Raw genomic sequence first — 21,963 nt, 5'->3', positions numbered from 1 at the left:
TGGGAAATCCTCCGCTGAAGAAAGTTCATTTTCTGTTGTGTTCCTTTTTTTATGCAAATAATTATCTCCTAGAAAGGGCATATATTTCAGGTAAATAATATTTAAAATTGTGTTATTCGACCTTGTTAGAAATCTGCGAATCTTGCTGTGAATTGTTTTTATTCACACTTTTTTAAATAATTTCTTCTACTTTTTTATTTACCATTTAGATACTCATATGAGAGTTGTTTAGCTTTTGGTGCCTGTTGCTGTATCCAGAAACAAATTAATTTCTCTTATTAATTTTATTACTTTCAATTCCGAGATTTTCTGTTTCAGTTAAAACTGGCATAATACTGATATTTTGTCAATTCCCCTTTTGAATTTGTAATTGTATAAATTACGAAAAACAAAATTCTTTACTATAATGTGAATTAGCTCGCTGACATTTGAAAATTTTAGTAATACTTTCACATTCATTTTCCTTAAAATCTGTCTGGGCAGTGGCTATCGCCACAGTACTCTGGTAGTTGCGCGTCAAGTTTCATTCTTGACGATTGATTGAGCTGGCGTTATTGGCGCGCATAGTTTTTTTTTTTTTTTTTTTTTTTTAATTCTTATCCGCCATTTGATCATAAAATAGTTATTGCATACGCCTTTCTTTGAATAAATGTAACCTAACTTTGAATAGTATTTTTTGCTCTTATTAGTCCTAATGTAAAAAGAGAAAAAAAAATCTGCGGAAACGAATTTATTCCATAATAAGGACATCCACTTACTTAAATAATTAACCTTTTTTTCTGAAAATATAAACTTCAGTATTGAAAACTGTCTTCCTAAGATCAAAATCGTCTGAAATTACGGGTGACTGTTTTAGAAAGGTTTCTGTTTGTATGCATAAATGCTGATATTTATATGCATAAATTAGTTTACGTAAATAAAGAAAATTATTTTAATCAGTTTTCAAAAATGTGAATGCAACAGTTTAAAACGAACGAATGAACTATTAATATTTTACTTAATATGTTACTTTTGATTTTTAAAATACTATTCTCAATTATTGATAAAAAAATTTATTAGTTAGATTCAAAGTTTATAATTTTAATCCGAATACATTTATTCTAGATTTCTGCGTTCATATTTAAATATTAAATCAATGAAAATTTAATTATTAAATCGCGGAGCTAGTCCAGACTCTTGATGAGGCAGAATTTTTCTATTTTATTATAAAAGAAGCAGTGATAAACTGTTAGGGAAGTAAGAACAGCCACGCCTGAAAGCACCGCCAACGGGAATAGTGGTTAGCGACGCTGATTACCGTACCGGGCTCGAATCCCGGAGAAAGCATGGATATTTGTAAGTGTATAGTGTTTTACGGCATCGGGGCACTCTAAATATGTGGCGAGTCGAAAGTCTTTTCGAGAGGTTGGAGGCGAGTGGTCCCTCCGGGGTGCTCTCCATCAAAATTGGGGGCGGAACTGATCAAAGTCATACTGTCACCTGTATCTCAAGGCTCTTGCCATCGACAGGCGCAGTTTTGCACTTCTTGCCACCATGAATTTCATGGGCTTGTTCTGATGTTACTGTCAGACAGGTGAGGTCAGTCACAGCAACAACACGTCTAAAATTAGTCACTTCACGACATTTCTGTGAATTCAACAAATTTTCAACAGTCTGAGCGCATCCGGAGCAAAATGTATGTAAATGACAATGTAAATGTTGATCTTCTGTTTATAAATCTAATTTCGAAACATACCTTTCTATTTCTGGTCTAGAGTCACAATAGAAGAGAGAAGCGGTTTCATGGTCTTGACCGAGTACCTTCTGTAATTCACTTAGTACTAATGTTTGGAACAATAGATGTCTTTGGAAAAAAGAACTTCAGGATGTCAGAAATACTTTTTTTAACTGCCATTTGATGTGTTTAGATGAGTAATTTATTGTAGATTTTTTTAAATATTTAAATTGGAGACTTTAGTTCAGAAGAATTGGTTTTGCACTGTAATTGTTTTTCAGTATTTTCAGAGACTCACCCGCAACATGAGAATTAAGCTTGTGCAATAATGTCCAGTATTATCCTTCAATAGCCGATTGGATTAGATCGCAGAACTCTCTGGTGGTCAAACCTAGGTTCGAATCGTGGCGAACGGTTTATTTTTGTGTGTGGATGTTTTCGTGGTTTTCCCGAAAATGCAGCGTGATTAGCAACTGGTTTTCCGTAGAAAGTTTTCCACGAAGGCATCTTTTCGCTTAGGCAGATAGCTGTTTTTGCTTTTACGTATTCGAATAAGTAAACAATTAACAAGCATCTCCGTTTCCAAGAGTTACATCGTGTTTTTTAGTTTGTTTCAATGCGAGACCAAACAAACTATTAAATCTTGAAGATGTTTATATGGCTACATACCTTGCACCATAATAAACACGTCAATTTCTAGAATAGGTGACAGAAACGCCCATCACCACTGTTCAGGTATAGCCAAATATGACATTTCACATAGGTGCGTTTCTGCTCCACTCCCAGTATGAACGTATGCGCGTGAGATGGCGCCAGTTAGTTAGTCGTTTTCCTGACGACATCAAGACTTTCCATCCTTCTTTCCTGATGCACGTAAAAGTTCGCTAAAAAAGTCGCTAAAAATTGGTAGTTCGGTATGGGGTTCGAATCCCGGCGGACAGGCGAAATACATCATTAATATTCTTATGAAGTTTTATTATTTTTAGAGTACAAGAAAGTCATTTAACTGAAAATATTTACAGTTTAATTTACATAATGATGTTAGGAGTTGAATATGTTCCAGCCTTTCCATGCCTTTAGAACACGAATTATATGAGATTCTATGAAAAAAGTCTCAATTTTCGGGGGGAAAGTGCATTGATCAATACTTTCCATGAAAATCTGCATAGAAATGATCGTCGTTTAATCTATTAACATCAGAAGCCTTTTTTATAAGCTGATATTTTAACTGAGCATAAATACAAACATTTCTGTCTTCAATTGTGTGCTCGCTCTGTATATAATTTCCAACTTTATAATAAAATATTTTGGTCGTACGAAAGTCGCACTTTTTGTTTTCTGTTTTTAATAATTATTAAGTTAAAAAACTTCCTAAAAATAAATATAGGGATTGGAAGAATGTATAGAAAATTAGATTTGGTAATTTTTACAAAATTTATTTTTTTTTTTTTTTATAAAACATGAGTAGTTTTTGTATGAATGAATACTTTTTGTAATTGGAAGTATATGTCTACGACCAACCATTCCGAAAGTAAAGGCCGGGAAATAATTTATATGAACATACGAGTGCCTGTTTTATACACTGAAGAGCCAAACCAATTTGACCACCTACTCAATAACACGTTGCGCCTACAAAATAGCTGTCACTCGCCTTGATGTGGATCCCACAAGTTCTTGGTAGATGACTGGAAATAGGTTGTACCAAATGTCTAAGCAGCGATTACGCAAAGTCTAGATATTCCGACATGGTGGTGTTTGAACTCTGAGCTGCTCCTCCATGGCATCCTAAATGTGCTCTGGTGGGTTAAGATTCGGCGAGTTAGATGGCCAAGACACTGATTGGAATTCATCCTTATGCTCCTTGAAACACTCCAACGCAATTCAAGCCTTGTGATATGGGGCATTTTCTTGCTGAAGGATCCCATTTCCAGTTGGGAAGACAGACGCCATGTAAGGGTGTAACTACTGATCTGTAGTTATGCTCAGCTTATGCAAATAGTTTAGCCATAGTCTGTTCTACCAAACTAAGGGTCCCAGAGCCACTCATAAGAACGTCCCCAAAGCGTAATACTGCCACCAGCCTGTGTATGACCTGTTGCACAGGGGGTGGAGCAAATATTCGCCTGCAAGACGGTGTACCTTGACTCGACCATCGAGGGGATGAATAAGAAATCGTGATTCATCCGACCATTTCAAATGGTGAAAGATCTGCCGTTTTTCCCATTTTATTTCATTCATCGTGAAAAGCACTTATAGCTTACTTATACTAGCATTCTAACCACGTGTAACCCACGTCATAAAAAAATGTGCGTTTGCATATTTTATCCCTAGCACGCATTCAAATGAAAACCTCAAAGGTTTCTTATTCATTGGCCAATGTGTGTATATGCTGTGATTAGTACATATATGTGTTCCGGTTATCATAAGTTATTTTGCTATAACAGCACTTCAAGTAGGCAAATATTGAACCGTGGGTTAGAAGAGCAGGCTTGGATGTAGCGAGGGGTGTGATCAGTTGTCACGTTTGCAGTGAAAAGATACCTGAATGGTTGAGAGATTTCAGGGCGAATGCCTAAAAAATACGTAATTTCAAAATGCTGAAGTACAAAAACATCATAAAAGATGATTTCTGCCTTCTACAGCTGCAGTTAAATACCTTTCTCATTTCATCACATGCAGTCCACGTCATCCGAACGAGTTCATTGAAAAATGTGAAGATGGTCATAATGTTTTGGCTCGTCGGTATATAGCGTTCATTATTATCTGAGGTAAGTCCTAGAATGTATTACTTGCGGATTTCAGGTGCTACTGTACGTTAATTTCCATGCGAATTTTTTTCTTTCCCGAAGACCGCCTTTACCTAAGCAGATAGTCTTCTGAGTGCTTTGCTATTAAAATAAGTATTTTTGAATTTTCACTGATTTAAAAAAAAAAAAAGATTCTATTAAAATGTGCACTGGCGGAAAAAAAAATGAGACAGTTCCTATATCTCTCGTTCTCCTGGCCGATTTACGAAATATTCAAATTGCGTTTTTTCATGTCTTGAAAGCGCGACATAGGATAGGTATTAGATTTTTATATAGCATTGTTCTAATATGGGTATTTTGGCACAAAATCAGGCTTTTTCTGAAATGGCATACCAGTATTTTTCCATATTTCGATTCTATGACTCAGATTATGCCTAAATATTAAATTTTATAAAATTTGGCGCGAAATTTACGGAGAAATTCAAATATTTATCTTGGTGCATTTTTCAGTTTGCGCCAAGAATAATTCACTTGGCAAACTTCGTAATTACCTATCTTTCATTATAAACGAGCAGAAAAAAGGCATCATTGTTCATTATTTCAAATATTTTTAACAAAGCGTGTAAACCGCATTTGGCGTTATTATCGCTTTTTACAAATATGCCAAATTTCAAAACGCGACAATATGTAAATTCACGTATATTCTAGGAAATTTTGAATAAAATTCTCAAATTTTTTGCACGTATGCTTAGAAATACATCTACTTTCAGATGACGGTAAAAATTTCATAGGTTATGATTCAAATTTGTTTTCGAAAACTTTATAAGATTTATTTAAAAATACAAATTTTAAAAATAAATCTTAAAAAATGGGCAAATTTTGTCTGGAAGGAACCTAAATTTCGATTTCTGGAAGAAGGACTTAAGTAAGTTTAATAAAAAAAAGAGATATTGGTAAATATATATCAAATTCAATTAAAATTTTGAGAGCTAATTTTTTAAAAACTACTCTTGCGATTTTTACAAAACTTGGCAGTTTGACATAGTTTGAGTTGCAGAATCGGAATATTGAAAAAAATTGGCATGCCACTTCAGAAGAAGTCCGATTTTATGTCAAAATACCTATATTAGAACAATGCGGAATATTGAAAAAAATTGGCATGCCACTTCAGAAGAAGTCCGATTTTATGTCAAAATACCTATATTAGAACAATGCTATATATAAATCTAATTTTTAACTCTTAAAAACTCACTTCTGGAAAGAACAACCCTTGAAAAATATGCATACAGGCAATAGCCCCAAAATAATTAATCAAATACAGAATAAAATACTATTTAAGGAAGAATTCCCAAAGATTTTGAAATCCACAGTTAAACAATTTAATGAAAATTTTCAGAGTTGTCAATGAAATAAGCTGCGAGACATAAAAAATATAAGTTGAATTTCGTCAAGCGGCCCCAGAACGGGACATATAGAAGTGCCCCCATTTTTATTTTCGCAGTGTATGTGCAAGGAAATGATTTGCAGTGGACAGACAATTCACATTTAACACGGATATGACAAGCTTATAATATATGAGTGATAAAATATGACGTTACCGTGAAACTGATGTTTAGTCATGTTTATACTGAAGCATTTTGCCTTTGACAAAGCCAAATTAGGGTGGGTTTAGGAATTGATCCTCTTCCAGAAAGTGGGGTAAACGTTTGGATGATTAATTTAAAACTTTGCTTCAAGCCGTCAATAGGCAAGTGGGTCTGTAGGAGCCTCACTCCGTTTTCCCTAGTTTCTGGGAAACAGGCTTGTTCGAGACATTTATTAAGCGTAAGAAAGAGTTAATTTTTATTTGGAATTATAAGTTCTTCGACTGTGTCAGTGGTAAGGTTGTCTAATCCTGGGCTCTTCTCTCTCTTGACTGAGGAGATTATTCGGGATTACTGTTGATATGTTAGTTACACCAAATATAATGTTATTGTGGTCAATGAGATTTACGTCGTATGAGACGTTCCAGTTGTCTACGTCCTTCACACCTATCCTGTTAAATAAGATTAAATCCTCTCACGAGTTTCCCATTGACGCAAAAAATAGGGATGTCCGTAATGTCATTAGGATCGATATTCCAGCTGTGGCGAGGAAGTCACAAATTTTTAGACCCCCTAGGATCCTCGCTGAATAACCCCAATGTAGGATCGTGTTTTTAAAGACGCTACAGATCAAGATTGAGATATCTGTGTTATCTTTAATTAACTTTTCCATCGTTTTCAGGATAGGCTCAATATCCTGAGATGGCGGGCAGTAAGTTGAAATTATCAAGTAAGGAATGCCTTGCTCTATTCGAATCATCGATATGCGGTGAGCTGAAGATTTCTAAAGTCGGAATTTTTAAATCCGTAATTATAAAATCCTCTTTAGCGGAGGCTTTATGATAGTAGTTTCTATACTGAATTGAAAGTCGGTAAATGCTGTCTTTAATGACAAAGGGTTTCTATGCACATGCTATTTTACCGTCTCTGTAGTTTCGAGCGTTTTTCTTAATTTCTCCGTCGCACCTTTGAAGTGTTGTAAATTGATCTGTATTATTGTGACTATCCATAGTTGATTCTTTTTGTTGTAGTAATTTAAGCTCTCTTTGATAGCATAGGCACTTTCAGCTTTGTGTATCATGGTCTGCATTATAATCGATATTGAATTTTTGATCGACTTTTAACAGTTTTTTTGTCTTCTGCACGTGTCTTAACCTCATAGTCGTCTGAACCGCAGCCCGCACATTTTTTTGTTCTCCTTGCATTTTTTAGCATTGTGGTTCAATCCTTAGCATTTATTGCACTACGATATTTTGGTGTATTCTTTAACGCTGTTGCTTGTCTACTATATGTTAATTTTTCCCTTTTTTACGATAAATTTATGAGGTGTTGCATCTGAGAGGATAACTCACTGTTGTCCATACTGAGCTCTAATCAAGAATAGAACTTCTGTTTCTGAGTTTGCGTATTCTTCATTTTCTGACGTTATAAGCTTTTTTTTTAATTCATCTTATTCTAGTTCTTTATTGACGTTATATATTATCATTTTTGAGTTGACTTTTTGTGGATGTTCGGCGTCTAGTAATTCTACTAATTTTCGATTATCTTTTATTGCTTTCTCTAAGATAGCGAATTCATCTTTTTCAGAGATTTCAATTAGGACTCCTCCCTTATTGATCTTTTCACGTTCTTAAAGGCTACTTTGAGTTTAGACGGTGTAATATGTTTCATTAAGTTGTTCTTAATTTCTCCTAAGGTGTTGTCATTTTTGGGGTACACTAGTAGCACATGTTCGTGGCTGTGCTCTCTTTTGCGAGATTGTGAACGTAGCGATTGAGAACACTGATTAGATTTGAAACGTGATTGTGCTACTTCTCCATACGAGAGTTTTTCCTGAACTACGTCTTTGGGTGTAATCCTCAATATTTTGTGTCTGTTCAAAACGTCCTTCTAGCTTCGCAATGTTGAGACTCTGTTTGGTAATAATATTCAGCAAAAACAAAAACTGACTTTTAATACTACTGCTAAATTTCTGTGGAATGCCTTTTTTGGACAACAGTCCTTCTACTATGTTTAGGCAATTATACGCGTTCTGAATCTGCTTCGCTTCTGCCGTGTTTTCTTCATCTAGCTTACATGAGCTTAGCTGTTTGTGTGGCTCTTCAGCTGTTTTTGGAGCACTAGCTGACTGCATTTCACTGTTACGGCTTAATTCCCTGCCTTGTTTCGTATCATTCAATATTAGCATGGTACATCTCTAAGGGACTACGGCGGGCTTCGTAAAGGAGGCAGAAAGTGCGATGGTGACCGGCACCTTGGAGTTCACACCGATCACCGCTACCAGGTTGGCCGTGCAAGTTTAGATCCTCCTTCGAGGGAGTCTCTAGAGGACGACAACGCAACACAATCATGGAAAGCAGTTCTGAAAAAAAAAGGGGGGGGACGAATTGAGTCACTTCTTGCGCATCACACGACTGCACGCTGAACCTAAGGGATATACACTGCGCGGAAAAAAAAAAAGGGACAGTTCCTATATCTCCTGTTCTATTGGTCCGATTGACGAAATTAAATTGCGTTTTTTTAAGTGTCTCGAAAGCGCGACTTAGGATATATATTAGATTTATATATAGCATTCTTCTAATTTGGGTATTTTGACACAAAATCAGACTTTTTCTAAAATGACATGCCAATGTTTTTCCATCTTTCGACTCTATGACTCAAATTATGCCAAACTGCCAAGTTTTGTAAAAAATCGCACGAGTAGTTTTTAAAAAATTAGCTCTCAGAATTTTAGCTCCTCAATATTAATTGAATTTGGTATATATTTGTTAATATCTCTTTTTTATTAAACTTAATTTATTCTTTCAGATTTCGAAATTTAGGTTCATTCCAAATAAAATTCGCCCATTTTTTATGATTTATTTTTGAAATTTGTATTTTTAAATAATTTTAATTAAGTTTTTCAAAAAAAATTTGAATTATAACCTATAAAACTTTTAACATCATCTTAAAGTAGATATATTTCTAGGCACACCTACAAAAAATTAGAGTTTTTTATTCAAAATTTTCTAAGATATACATGAATTTACAGGTTGGAGCGTTTTGAAATTTGACATCTTTTTTGGGAGCGATAATAACTCCAAATGTGGGTTATGCACTCTGTTAAAATTATTTGAAAGTATGAGCGATGCCTTCCCCGCTTGTCTGCAATGAAAAAAGAAAAGGAAAATAGGTTGCTATAAATTAAGAAGTTCACCAAGTAAATTATTCATGGCGAAAACTGAAAAAAGTACACCAAGATAAATTTTTTATTTTCTTCGTAAATTTCGCACCAAATATTACAAAATTTGACATTTAGGTATAATTTGAGTCGTAGAATCGAAATATGGAAAAACACTGGCATGTCATTTCAGAAAAAGACCGAGTCTGTGTCAAAATACCTATGTTGGAATAATGATATATATAAATTTAATATGTATCCTAAGTCGCGCTTTCGAGATATCAGAAACGCAATTTGAATTTCGTCAATCGGCCCAGTAGAAGGGGAGATATAGAAACTGTCCCATTTTTTTTTTTTTTTTTTCGCAGTGCACAGTGCGCGATCTCGTTATCAATCACCGAATTGTGCCAAACAGTAAAGATTAATCTACTATTATCGCATTCTCCCATCGGTTTACTACTGATACGACATGCTGGGGTATGGGGATTCATAAATTTACAGTAATATGCTTCGGTATGAGTATGTGTATCTTTACTTATTCACTTCCAGGCAATAACTGTACATTTTCTATGTGATAATTTTTATCACGTTTTATAAATCAGAGGTCATGTAGACTTCATTCGAGGGATAGTCCAATTCACCAATGTTTTTGATCGAATCCTTTCCATTGCTTCTTACGTGACTAGGTAGAAACGCTTCACAATTTTTGTCTTTATTATGCTATTGTGCATTTATGTAAGGAAAGTAATAAAAATATGCAGTCTTCAAATGATTTTGGTTATAAACATACTAATAATTGTAAAATTTTATTTTTCTGCTTTTATCAGCGTAATTGCGCAGTCAGATATTTGTATGGCAGTACCATACCAAAAAAACATATTTCAATTATTTATAAGCAATTTCGTTTCGGTAAATACAAAATTTTGGGTCGAAATGTTGACTACTGATTCAATCACTTTCATTCTTTTCTTCGGAATGATAGCAGTATAATGAAGGAAATTTACGCAAGGAAGCGCAGAGAGTTAGTGCGAAAGTAAATTACACAAATATAGCTGCTAGTTTTTCTTAAAAATAACGTTGCCATTTACCGAAGATAATACTGTGTTTGAAATGCTTATGAGCCAGAACTGAATTCTTTATTAATTACGTACGTTTAAATTTACTATGATGATTGTATTTCACGGAGGTAAATACTATTTTGCCTCCCACAAAATATTTATGCTGCATTTAAACTTAATTTTTAGCGACTGAAAATTCTGTATCTTTTATTCCCTCTCCTTTTGTTGTCTTTTGTTTGATAGGTCATTGACGGTAAGAAAGAACCTTCTGTCAGAGGTGAACTAATCATATATATTTTACTTTTATATTCTTATTGAAGGGTGTCAGAATTTTAAAGGGAAAGGATGTAGCAAAAATGCCACCTTTTCAATTTTCAACAAAAATCGATGAAGTTTCTGAAAGCGTGTTCCTTCGACAAAAGAAAACATTTGTGTTTATTAATATACCACTTATAATTATGATTGTAATTTATTTTCGACCCTCTACCGTCCAGGTTAATAAGCGCATGTTTCTGTGGACCCGGGGTCGGTGTGGGCTGACTTCATGTCTTCCCTACGGGCCCTTGTATCGGTCGTGATTGCCATTGGTTTTTCTTCTTCCCGTTTCTTCTAATGAAAGGCTCTCACCTTTCGAAATGGTATTTGAAGACCGGTCTTCGGCACCAACGGTAGGTATGCCACTCACGCGGAGGTCGTTGGAGGGGGGGGTTGTTCAAAGGGTACCTGCCCCGCCTTTCCAACCCTTTGCATCCTCCCACGCACGCAGATCACGATTCCCTCTCATTTTTTTATTTATTCATTAATTTACTTTTTTAAAAATCTTTTTTACCACGCGCCTTTCTCCCTCCTCTGCGTCTTTGGGGAGGTTCAACGTCAGTCCGGTCAAAGGATTCGCGTGTGAGCGAAGAGTCACTTCAGCAGTAATATCTCACTGAATGGTCAATACACCGCGGGTTAGAGGACGGTGGGTGGAAAAGTTAACGACAAATTAATGGAGACAATAACTTCCTAATATTTTAAACGGGGTCGCGTATTCCGAAATTACGTGGAGAGGAATATTAAGATTTTCTTCAGAAAAAGAGTCTAGGAAATGCGTGCTTTTGACAAGTAATTAACTGCAGAAAGTTGAAAATAACCTTTAAATATGCGTAATAGGGTAAAAGGAAGTATGCTGAAGGCCACGATCTTCGTTGTTTCTAACTGCTCATTTTTAAGCTGATTTGTAGTCATCTTATATTTTATTACACCAAGTAATGTGATTTACAGCTTTGAAAGAAAGGAGGTAAAATTCTGTTTGCTTAATTTGACAGAAAAAGTATTAAGATCTGTGAAAAATATTTACGTTTATGTCTTGAAGAGAGGGAAGTCATATTTGAAAAATGGAAAGCATTTTCACTTTGTGTGTGGTTGAGCTAATCTTTGAAAGGAAGAATGGAGTTATATTGTAAGACTAATGTTGGTAATAATAATAATAATAATAATAATATGAAAAGATTTTATTTGTCTAGTTAGTTATTTCTTTTCGTGAATTCTTGAGAATGTTACCGGAGGAGCACGGCCACTGAAAGTGCCAGAATTTTTATGCAAGCCCGCCATCATTTGAAAATACAGAAACATTCTGAAGGGTGTCGCAGCATAAAGGAGCCGTACCCTTAAGAAATCATTGTCTAATTTGTTAAAAGCAAAGTTCTCAAAAGTGCTCTCGCATTTATGTCGGGTTACTGGGGTAAACACAATTTCATTTACTTTTCTAATCAAAGAAGCAAACCAAAATTGTAGTTGCATAGAGGAACTTCAGCATAAAGATATCCGTATTTTTATGAAGGTTATTGATCTCAAGTTAGAAGCTGATTTCATAAAGGCTCGGGAATCTTCATTATAGGGCCCCCTTCTGAAGGTTTACCTTTTCGAATAGTGGCCGGCATGCATAAAATTACCGGCAGCTTTATGACGAGGTGCCGTTAGAAAGCGCTCCGTTTCCTTTTAAATAACTTAATGTTTCCCTTTTTTTTCATTTTCCTAGCACTTTTTGGTTTCATTAGTGGCCGAGTGGTTAGGATCGCTGAGATTTGAGAGTTCGACCTGGATTCGATATCAGATGAATGTATTGGCTTTCGCGATTTTCCCCAAGGGTAACGTGAATACGAGTCATTTTCTCTTTGAAATTTCTCCACTAAGGCATCCCTATCTTCAGGCAGACAGGCCTCATGTGCTTTGCCATATTTAAATAAACTAATTGCACTGTGTGCTTAAAAACAGCTATACGATTAGCTTTATGGTACTTCTCTAAGACACCTTCATTGAGTTGAACTTTTGAAAATAATTAAATGCATAAAATCAAAAATTATATTTCATATAAAGCTTAATTTGATATTGATTTTGACATTAGAATGACGCGAATATAATATCCTGAAAAGTTTTATTATTTTTTCCTGGTTCAAAAAGAACATAAGAGCAAATATTGTATAGTCTTATTATATACTCTCATTCTCAATATTCTCTTATTATATACTCTTATTATATACTTTTATTCTTAGTATTACTTATTATATACTCTTATTCTTAGTATTGTATAGTCTACTTTATTATATACTCTCATTCTCATGTGCTTTGATCTCTATCCTTTCATGCAGTTTCTTAGAATTAAACACAAACCCCGCTTGCTTTTTACCTCACATTAAATATTATGAGGGTTTAATTAATCTGGAACTGGTAATTAGTCTATCAACCGCAGCAGACGTAAAGCTAAGTATCGCTATATCTGGGATAGCTACAAAGAAATGAGGATTAAACAACCTTTTTATTTAAACAGAAATTAGAACATAAATACACTTACATATGCTAACAATATTAGCTACAATACTTGATGAGGCAACAGAAACAGTCAATGTAAGTTAAAACGTGGATCAGTAGTCAAAGACTACACAATTTAAATCTTACCGAAAGCTGCCTCAGTAATTCTATCCAAGCGTCAAAATCAGCATGTCAGCAGCGTTATAACGCAAAGCAGAATAATTACAACGATCAAAGTTGGCATGAACTAAACCTAGCTCTGTCTTATATTCCGGCTAAGTCATTTTCATTCTGATGAGGAAAACGTAAAGTAAAGATCCAAATCATAAAAACCTGGTTAATTCAAATAATAATGTACTGTAAAATATTCTACAGGTAAATGCGGAGAGACTTATGGCATGCGTTTTGTCTTTATAGGATAAAATAATTTGGGGGGGGGGTCCATATTTTCCTGTCTTTGCAAATGCAGTCTAAGAGGGCAAGACATGCGATGGTCTGATAATTTATATATATAATGCTTTAAGGGAAGGCGCAGAATTACACGTATTGTCGCATTTTGTATTTCTGATATAACTGTAAAAGTACCCCTTACGGGCGGGTATTATTTTTACGCCTTTTGATTGCGTCATCTGTTCGTGATTTTACATGCAGGTAAATCCTTTGTTGCACATTCTTCTTTACGAGATTGTTCTTCGCCGTTAGGTGCATTGAAGACCAGTCTTACACCCTGAAGAGTCTCCTTTATCATTAACATTTGGGTGTCTCACTGGCGCATCCGTCAAACAACGAAGAAAGGATTGGCCGTTGAGGGAGGAGGTCGCTAAGGTATCTATGGCGATGAAGCGAAGTTTAATTAAAAAAAGAGCGTGTGCCTAGCATCTACTATCGAGAGGCCCGTGTTCTCCTCCCAACTCGTGTTTCCAGGGTCGTTTCTGTCAGTTGAAGTGCTGCTTTTCAATGTTTTGGGGTTAAAATACAGCGCACGCGTCACGAAATGGGATCGCGTTTTGCTGCCTCGCCTATCATTTTTATCCTTTCGAAATTCAAGAGGGAAGATGGGGAAAAACAGTGTGTTACTGCCAGAAACTTCTCATCTAATATTTTTCTCCCCTTCAGCAACTAGCTCGTCTTTATTTCTGATATAAAGAGAAATATTAAGATCTTGCTGTGAAAGACTGTTATCCAAGTATTTATGTTCACAGATGTCCGATATGGTTATCAATCCAGTATCGTATTCTAGTATTACGAGTGCATCGATAATTCTGCATGTTCGGAAAAAAGTAGCTATAGTTTTCATTTCTTTAAACACTGATTCTAAACACCTATTTCTAGTTGGAGAGTTCTTCAAAACAGGATAAAGAATTTTCTGAAGAGTTTCAGTATTGTGAGTTGGGAGGGTTTTTCTAAAAATAAAATATGACTTTTTACATTTTTTTTGGTGCGCGTAAATTTTAAAAAAAAAAAAAAAAAAAAAAATTAAGTTAGCAAAAATGCGCATTACATTTTATTATTATTAAATACAAAAACATTCCATATAGCTTTACATGCATAATTCATGGATTGATTACAATCTGTCTATGTTTTGGGGTTCCGTTCACTGAATAGCGCGGAATAGATTCAAGTATGGATTTATAGATTTAGTTCACTTTCAGGCCTTGGTACTAACAATTTTATAACATACCGATTAATTAGATTTGGGAGTGGGGGGCGTTGATGCGAAGCAAAGGTAAAACAGTTATTAACTTTGTAACTCATCAAATGAAAATCTTAATTGCATGAATCTCCAAGAATTTTGCACCTATAAATGTATGGAAATGTTTTATATTTCAAGCATTAAAGCATGCTGGTTGTTTTAATAATTGAATTTTTTTTCTGTTTAAATCTAAGTTGTTAACGTTTTTCGAAGTTTAAATTTTGCGTAATCAATTGCCCTAGAAGGTAAACTCTTTTCGTAAACCGTTTATTATAATTTTCATAAGATCTGTGTTATTTTGAGGAAATTTGTAATTAGAAGTACATATCTGGAATGGATCCGCAGTAACCTTTTTCGAATAATCTACATAAGCACTGACAACATGACGGAAAAAATCTCTTAATTAAAATTTTTGTGTATTGCCATCGTGTTTCTTTCCGTCGCTTGTTATATCCTGATTAGTTCGCAACATGGAGATTGAGTTTTATTTTTTCCCGGTAGATGGCGACAGATACTTCAATGAGAGCAAAGTTGGCAGCTTCATGTCGAAGGTATCCAGGTGACAGAGATCCAAATGCAAAACTTGGAGGCTTTTTAATTTATCATTGTTTTTAAGAAAATTTTATGCTTGATTCTGAAGAGCATTATTTATGGAGACTTCCGGCATAATTTTAAGAATCCCTTTTATGGAAATTTTTAAGCAAACTTTTAAAATCGAAACCAAATTTTATCATTCCGCTAATCTTGTTAACTTGATAATCGCATCTACCCCTCGTCCACAAATCGCTACATTTTTGCTGTGCGTGAAAATATTCATTGGAAAATAAAAATAGTTGAAGGCGTATATTCGGCAAAAGCTCAAAATTTTGTCAGATAGTAATTACTCTGATTTGTGTTCTTTTTTCCCCCTCTCGAATATGTATTTCGCATTTGAAGATCTCTTGCATATATTTTTCTTTTCTCATTTATCCTTTTTTGGCAATTTTCATGGTTATTAATTAGCGAATGACATTGCGTGGATGTGTGCATGTATTCAGATGGAGTAATTTTCAATACATGTGAGTGATTTTTTTATCCTACTTTCTAAATATGTAATTTTTCGCTCTAATTACTAAAGATTTGCAAAGCATGCTTAAATGAGAAGTTAATAATAGAAGAATGATTTATCATCCTATCTAGTGCTGAAAACGTCCACCCTTGTTATAGTCATGCACTGTATGACTCTGTTGCGACATCTGCCGATTTTGATGCTTTCTGTTGCGATGTTTGTCGGGTATCCTGAATAGTTTAAGGCGTAATTTCATAGCTTTTTAGCTTCTGCATTCTTTTTATGCGGCTCTAATAGAATTAGTAAGTCACTTAGCTGTGTGTGGCATCCTTAATATTGCCGCTGTCATTTTCTTTTCCGAAGTCGATTAAACAAAAAGCAAACAAGCTGTGGTTCAACGCTGAAGCTTTACTATTTGCAAAAACTGTACTTATATATTATTCCGTCGACCGGCCGCCAACCAGCACCGAGTGGTAAAGTCGCTGAATTCTGGTAGTTCGGTCCGGGCTTCGAATCCTGGCGTTTGGGCTGGCTGCATGTGTGTTTTCTTAGTTTTTCTCATGTCTATCGTGTATACCAGCCAGTTTCTCTTAAAGTCCTTCACGAAGGCATCTCTCTCCTTAGGCAGATAGCTTTCGACTGCTTTGTCACAATTAAGTAAACCAAACCGTTGACCGGCCAAATAGCGCGATTTAGCACCAATTATGGATAGTCATGCCGTTTAGAATTCTGCAGTAAAGACTGGCGACCGCTGCGAAATTTACACCAACGGTCGATGTGATAATACCGCAAAAACACATTTCACTCTCGTTTGGGTGAACTCTGGTTTCACGTACTACAGTGACAACAAAGTTATAACTAGTTAAAAAGTAGATATAACCGCTGAAACACTTTGCATTTCGTAGTGAAATCTAACCATTTTTGTACGCGATATTTAACTATCGCGAACAAAAAGGAGTACTGAGTTCTTTTCCCTTCCCGCGATTTAAAAACATTTCAGTGCAAGCTCCACCTTTTTTTTCTTCCTTTTAAGTATTTCTGATTGCTCTGAATGGGAAACATACAACGAGTAAAGTGTTCTGTATATATAACTAGTATTTTAGACTGATAATGTATGTAAACTGTGATTTTCTGCTAAAGAAAATAACGTTATAAATATTGGGAGAAAATTTAGAAATGGTGCATTAGACGTCAGAGTTTAAAAAACGTTTTAAAGGCAAGTGTGTTGCAATATGCATCTGACACCTTAAACAATCAGAAAATTTCATTGCCCTAAATAATATGAAAATTTAGCTAAAATATTTAGAAGGAAGTTGAAAGGTTAAATATTGCTCTGAAGGAGTTTGTATATTGTAATTCTATGTTAAAAAAATACTCAAATGGTCATCAGCTGTCTGATAATTAATTGATCATCAGCCAATTTTTTTAAGGCCGTTAGAAACATAGAAGAGATTTAGAAATGCAAGGTAAGAAGCGAAAGACGTTTAGAAGTTCCATACTTTGGAATCAAAACTTTATTTCACAAGTAAACATACTGTTAAGGTTACACTCATTATTTAAGATTTCACTTGAACTGAACTGAGTAGGTAATCTTACTAGGCTGCCAGACGGCTTCTCGTCCCATCTTACCGCAGAATGCACAACTGATAAATATCAATGTCAGAAACAACTGAAATATCTATTTTTATTTCAACTTGTAGTTTACAGATAAAACGTATAACGAATAAACTTTCGCTGCTTGCGGCGTTGCTAATTCAGTAGTTTGGTATTCACATATTAAGATATTGAAAAGTAAGTTGCTGTAGTGATGCGGCATGTTTAGAACTTTCGGTATCTCCTGAAGACTGGTGACGAAGCAATTAAAGTGTTAATGTAACTAACTACCAATAAATTACCCTTAAATGTCTTCTATGAAGGATTCATAGCCTTCATAACCTAAGTCAAGCCTTCATACTGCTTCTTTTGCTGACTCTGCTTCTCGTGTAACTTAAAGTAAAAGGAACTCACTCACAATGAGCCTACTAGCCGGAATAAATAGGATCATTGCCTTCCGTAACCATATTACAAAGCTCTCTCTCTAAATGTACATTTTCACATTATTTAAAACAATTTACAGAAAAGCCTGCATATTTTTACTGGCGTGTTTTTCTTTTTTTCTGTCGCAAGTAATATTCTGAATTGCTAAATTATTTCGTATTATCAGCTAACGTCACCGAATGCCAATAATTAGTCTCGCTTTCGACTTCTAATAGCCATTCAAGCTGGGTGTTAGTGGCTTTTCCTTATTTAACTAACTGACTACCACATCAATTCAGATCACAAGTTCTGAACAGGCCGCAATTACCTCTGAGAGGATGACTATTATATTAACTAATACGAAAGATCCTGCTAGGTATTTGGTAATGTATTCAGCAGCATGTAATAAGATTTCTAAATTTATTATATAATTTAAAACTTAACCATTTGTTGAATGTCTTTTCAAATGCCAAGATCTTTTGCAATTATCGTCACCATTGCTGTAGTGATGCGGCATGTTTAGAACTTTCGGTATCTCCTGAAGACTGGTGACGAAGCAATTAAAGTGTTAATGTAACTAACTACCAATAAATTACCCTTAAATGTCTTCTATGAAGGATTCATAGCCTTCATAACCTAAGCCAAGCCTTCATACTGCTTTTTCCTTATATATTTTCTACTTATGTATCATCATGATGCAGTTCACCAACAAATTTTACCTACCTAATATTCGAGATTACTGAGAATTTGGTTCCATACTCCAAACTGTATATTACCATTCTAAAGTAAATTTAATTATGCCATTTGTGTATTTAACACGAAAATAGTGGTTGTGATCTTCCAAAAAATCATGTGTCTTTCATGTTCAAGTAAGTACTGTGCTATAGTCTCCTTTTCCTATTTTTTCTTTTAGGTAGGACATTCCCTAATCATCCCTTTTACTCTCAGTCTTTGGGTGCTGGTCAGCTTTCCTTGTTCAACCTTTTGAAAGCCTATTCTTTACTGGATAAGGAGGTTGGGTACTGCCAAGGACTTAGCTTCGTTGCTGGAATACTTCTTTTACATGTAAGCAAAACTTTAAATTTTGTAATATCTTACAGAGTTATTTTATATAATTATCTAAGTGTTTTAAGTGGATTCAGTCTTGACATTTTTACAGTTGCTTTAATATATTCATTCGTAGTAGCTCATTATTCCGTAAATGCTAACAAATGTTAGATACCTTCTACGTCAGTGTTTAACATTTTATTATGCATTCATAGTAAATTTAAAGGTATGCGCTATGCTTTTAAATATGGAAAATAAAAGATAAGTAGCTTATGAAGATTAAGCTGTTTTTATTGAATGTGAGCAGTGTATTAAATGAGAAAAACTACTACATCATCCTGTTTGTTTACGATTCAGTTAATAATGTTGCGTCGTACGGGTTCGTAGCAGATTGAATGCACACAGGTCCGATGATAGGTTAATAAAGTTTATTTTATCAAAAGAAACACTTCAGAGTTCTGGAACTTTCCTCGGAAATACTCGTATAGGTGTTCACAGTGTCACAGAGTATAAGCAATAGTTACACTTCAAGCTGCTAAGAAAGTTAAATACAATGCGATGCAAAGCGCATCTAAAGAGTAAAGATATTTCAGTACTTCGAACTCACGCTCAACTAAACCCACCAGCGGCCGAGCGGTAAAGTCGCTGAACACTGGTAGTTCGGCCTGAGATTCGAATCCCGCGAACGGGCTGGCTGCATGGGCGTTTCCGTGGTTTCCCCCATGTGTAACGTGTATACGAGCCAGTTTCCCTTAGAAAGTCCCCCCAAAGTCCTGCTATGCTGCCTCAACGTGGCGGGGGGTGTCACTGAGCGGAACGGGCGAAGTACGTCGGGAGCATAGCTCCTGGTAGGGCCACCCTAGGCGTGAAGGCCGTTCCAACATGCCCAGCTAAAGCATAGCAGGTGAAGAACCCTCAGGGGATAGCCGTCTTGGTGATCGGGTATCACACTCCCGGGGCCCCAGTGACCTTTCCTCCTCTTTCTTTCCTCTCTTGTCTAGCTCTCTCTCCTATTTTTCTCCCTTGTGGTTTCCTCTACTGGAGGTTGGGGCTCACTGTGAGATGCAGCTACTACTCTTAGTTTCTGTTTCACCATGGTGAGAATACCGCTTATGCGTTTGCCGTGCATGGTGACCCGTAGGGTGGGAAAGGAGGATCCTGGCAGTTGAGGGGCGAGGTACTGTCCCCAACACACTGCTTTGGCCTCTGCTTCTACTTAAAACGGGAGGCACTTAGCTGTCCCCGCTAGTCTCAATCGGCTGGTCACTAGTCCTGTTGGTCAGTGGCTAGGGGATAAGCTCTCGGAAGTCTCCGCTTTTGGGAAAGCCGACTGTGGAGCTTCAGTTTGCGTATAGGCCCGGCTAGCCCTAACACAGGGATCTGTGTTCCCTTGTTGGGCTCCATGGTGGGTGGGACGGTCAGGCCCGAAACTTTCTCTCTTTTCAATATGAAAACTAACTTCTTCTCCTAACCATATGGATACGAAAAATTCTGGAGCTGCTAAAAGAATTTGTACTTCGACCTTAATTAGCACAAACAAATGTCCAAAGTTCTTAGTTATTACTGGTCAGCTAGAAAATCTATCACCATTCTTCATCCATAAGCATATTGTGGCCTCAGCAGGCGAGCCAAAACACATAAAAAAGCTCCGTTCAGGATCTCTGCTCATCGAGACTACATCTGATGCACAATCTTCCTCTCTCCTAAAAATGGGGGAACACTCTATTACTGTATCCCCACATAAGTCTTTGAACTTTTTTTCAAAAGAACTCGCCGAGCAAAATGTATGTGGCGTCCGCCGAATAAAAGTCCATAGAGACGGGCAACTCGTCAACACAAAACATCTTATTCTGACCTTTTCATCTCCAGAGCTACCGAAAGCCATTAAGGCAGGTTACCTGAATTGCCCCATCAGACCTTACGTGCCAAACCCACTGCGCTGCTTCAAGTGTCAACGGTTTGGCCATGGGAAGGCCGCATGCCGGGAAAACTTGGCATGTGCTCGCTGTTCTGCAGGTGGTCACGAAAGTCAGGATTGTGTAGCTGATCCAAAATGTGCAAACTGCCATGCCGATCATCAAGCATACTCACGAAACTGCCCTATGTGGAAAGAAGAGAAAGAAATACAGCATATTAAGACTACAAGAAAAATCTCCTATCCTGAAGCTAAGAAACTTTTTAGCACGGGTCATTCAAAAGCAAATGTCTCCTATGCACAAGCCACTAAATCATATCGGTCAATAAGTACAAAAACATCGCACAGCACACAGAAGAAGATACCTGATGTAAAAACAAATGACAAAGAAAAAGTTTTTCTTCTACCTCCTCCCAAACAGACAATAGAAAGTCGAGAAATAAAAACACAAGAAACAGAAAGTTCAAAAAAGAAAATCAAAAGCTCAGAAAAGAGAAGCTCAAGCCGAAGCTCTATTGAAGGGAACTTTTCAGACTTTATCGAATCTGAGATGGAAACAGATGGAGGCAGAGATCTCTCGAAAAATGTTCTACCTCACAAAACAAAGAAACAGCATCGAAGCAATAAACATTCCTAATGGCTACTCTCATTTCGTGGAACTGCCGGGGCTTCTATCAGGGTATTGATGGCATTAAGCAACTTATTAATAAATATCGACCTATTTGTATAGCGATACATGAGACATTCCTCAAACCTGGTAATTTTGCAAAGCTACGTAGATACTCGATGATAAGAAAGGATAAGACATTCAGTTGAACGCGCAAGTGGTGGTGTCTGTCTACTCACCTCAATTAATTGCCCTTCGAGTGCTCTCCCTTTGGATACTCCTCTCCAAGCAGTTGCAGTACAGTTGAGCATTCGAACACTGACTACTGTCTGCAGTATTGATATCCCGCCTAATGAGAACATTAATTTAAGAGATTTAGAGGATCTTATTGCCCAACTACCAGATCCGTTTATTCTAGTCGGTGATTTCAATGGACACAATCCCTTGTGGGGTAGTAAAGACACAAACCCACGAGGAAAGCAAATTGAACAGCTACTCCACGACCACTGTCTCTGTATCCTTAACAACGCAGAAAGCACTTATTTTCATCAGCCAACAAGGACCTTCCATTCCATTGACCTT

At 36.1% G+C, this 21,963-nt stretch overlaps 1 protein-coding gene across 1 annotated transcript in view; it reads left to right on the top strand.

Moving 5' to 3' along the window:
* Positions 1–21,963, top strand: part of LOC118184243 (TBC1 domain family member 1-like) — a 335,166-nt gene that overhangs the window by 243,733 nt on the left and 69,470 nt on the right. Inside the window, exon 16 of the mRNA XM_085809767.1 lies at positions 18,726–18,877. Within this exon, the coding sequence (XP_085665893.1) occupies positions 18,726–18,877 (152 nt within the window). The remainder of the gene's footprint in view (positions 1–18,725; positions 18,878–21,963) is intronic.

The sequence above is a fragment of the Stegodyphus dumicola genome, chromosome X2 (assembly GCF_044657685.1).
Source record: "Stegodyphus dumicola isolate Sdum_Otavi_A_Nest chromosome X2, ASM4465768v1".
Lineage (NCBI taxonomy): Eukaryota > Metazoa > Arthropoda > Arachnida > Araneae > Eresidae > Stegodyphus > Stegodyphus dumicola.
The sequence above is the reverse complement of the archived record's forward strand: the minus strand, read 5'-3'. Positions and strand labels throughout refer to the sequence as shown.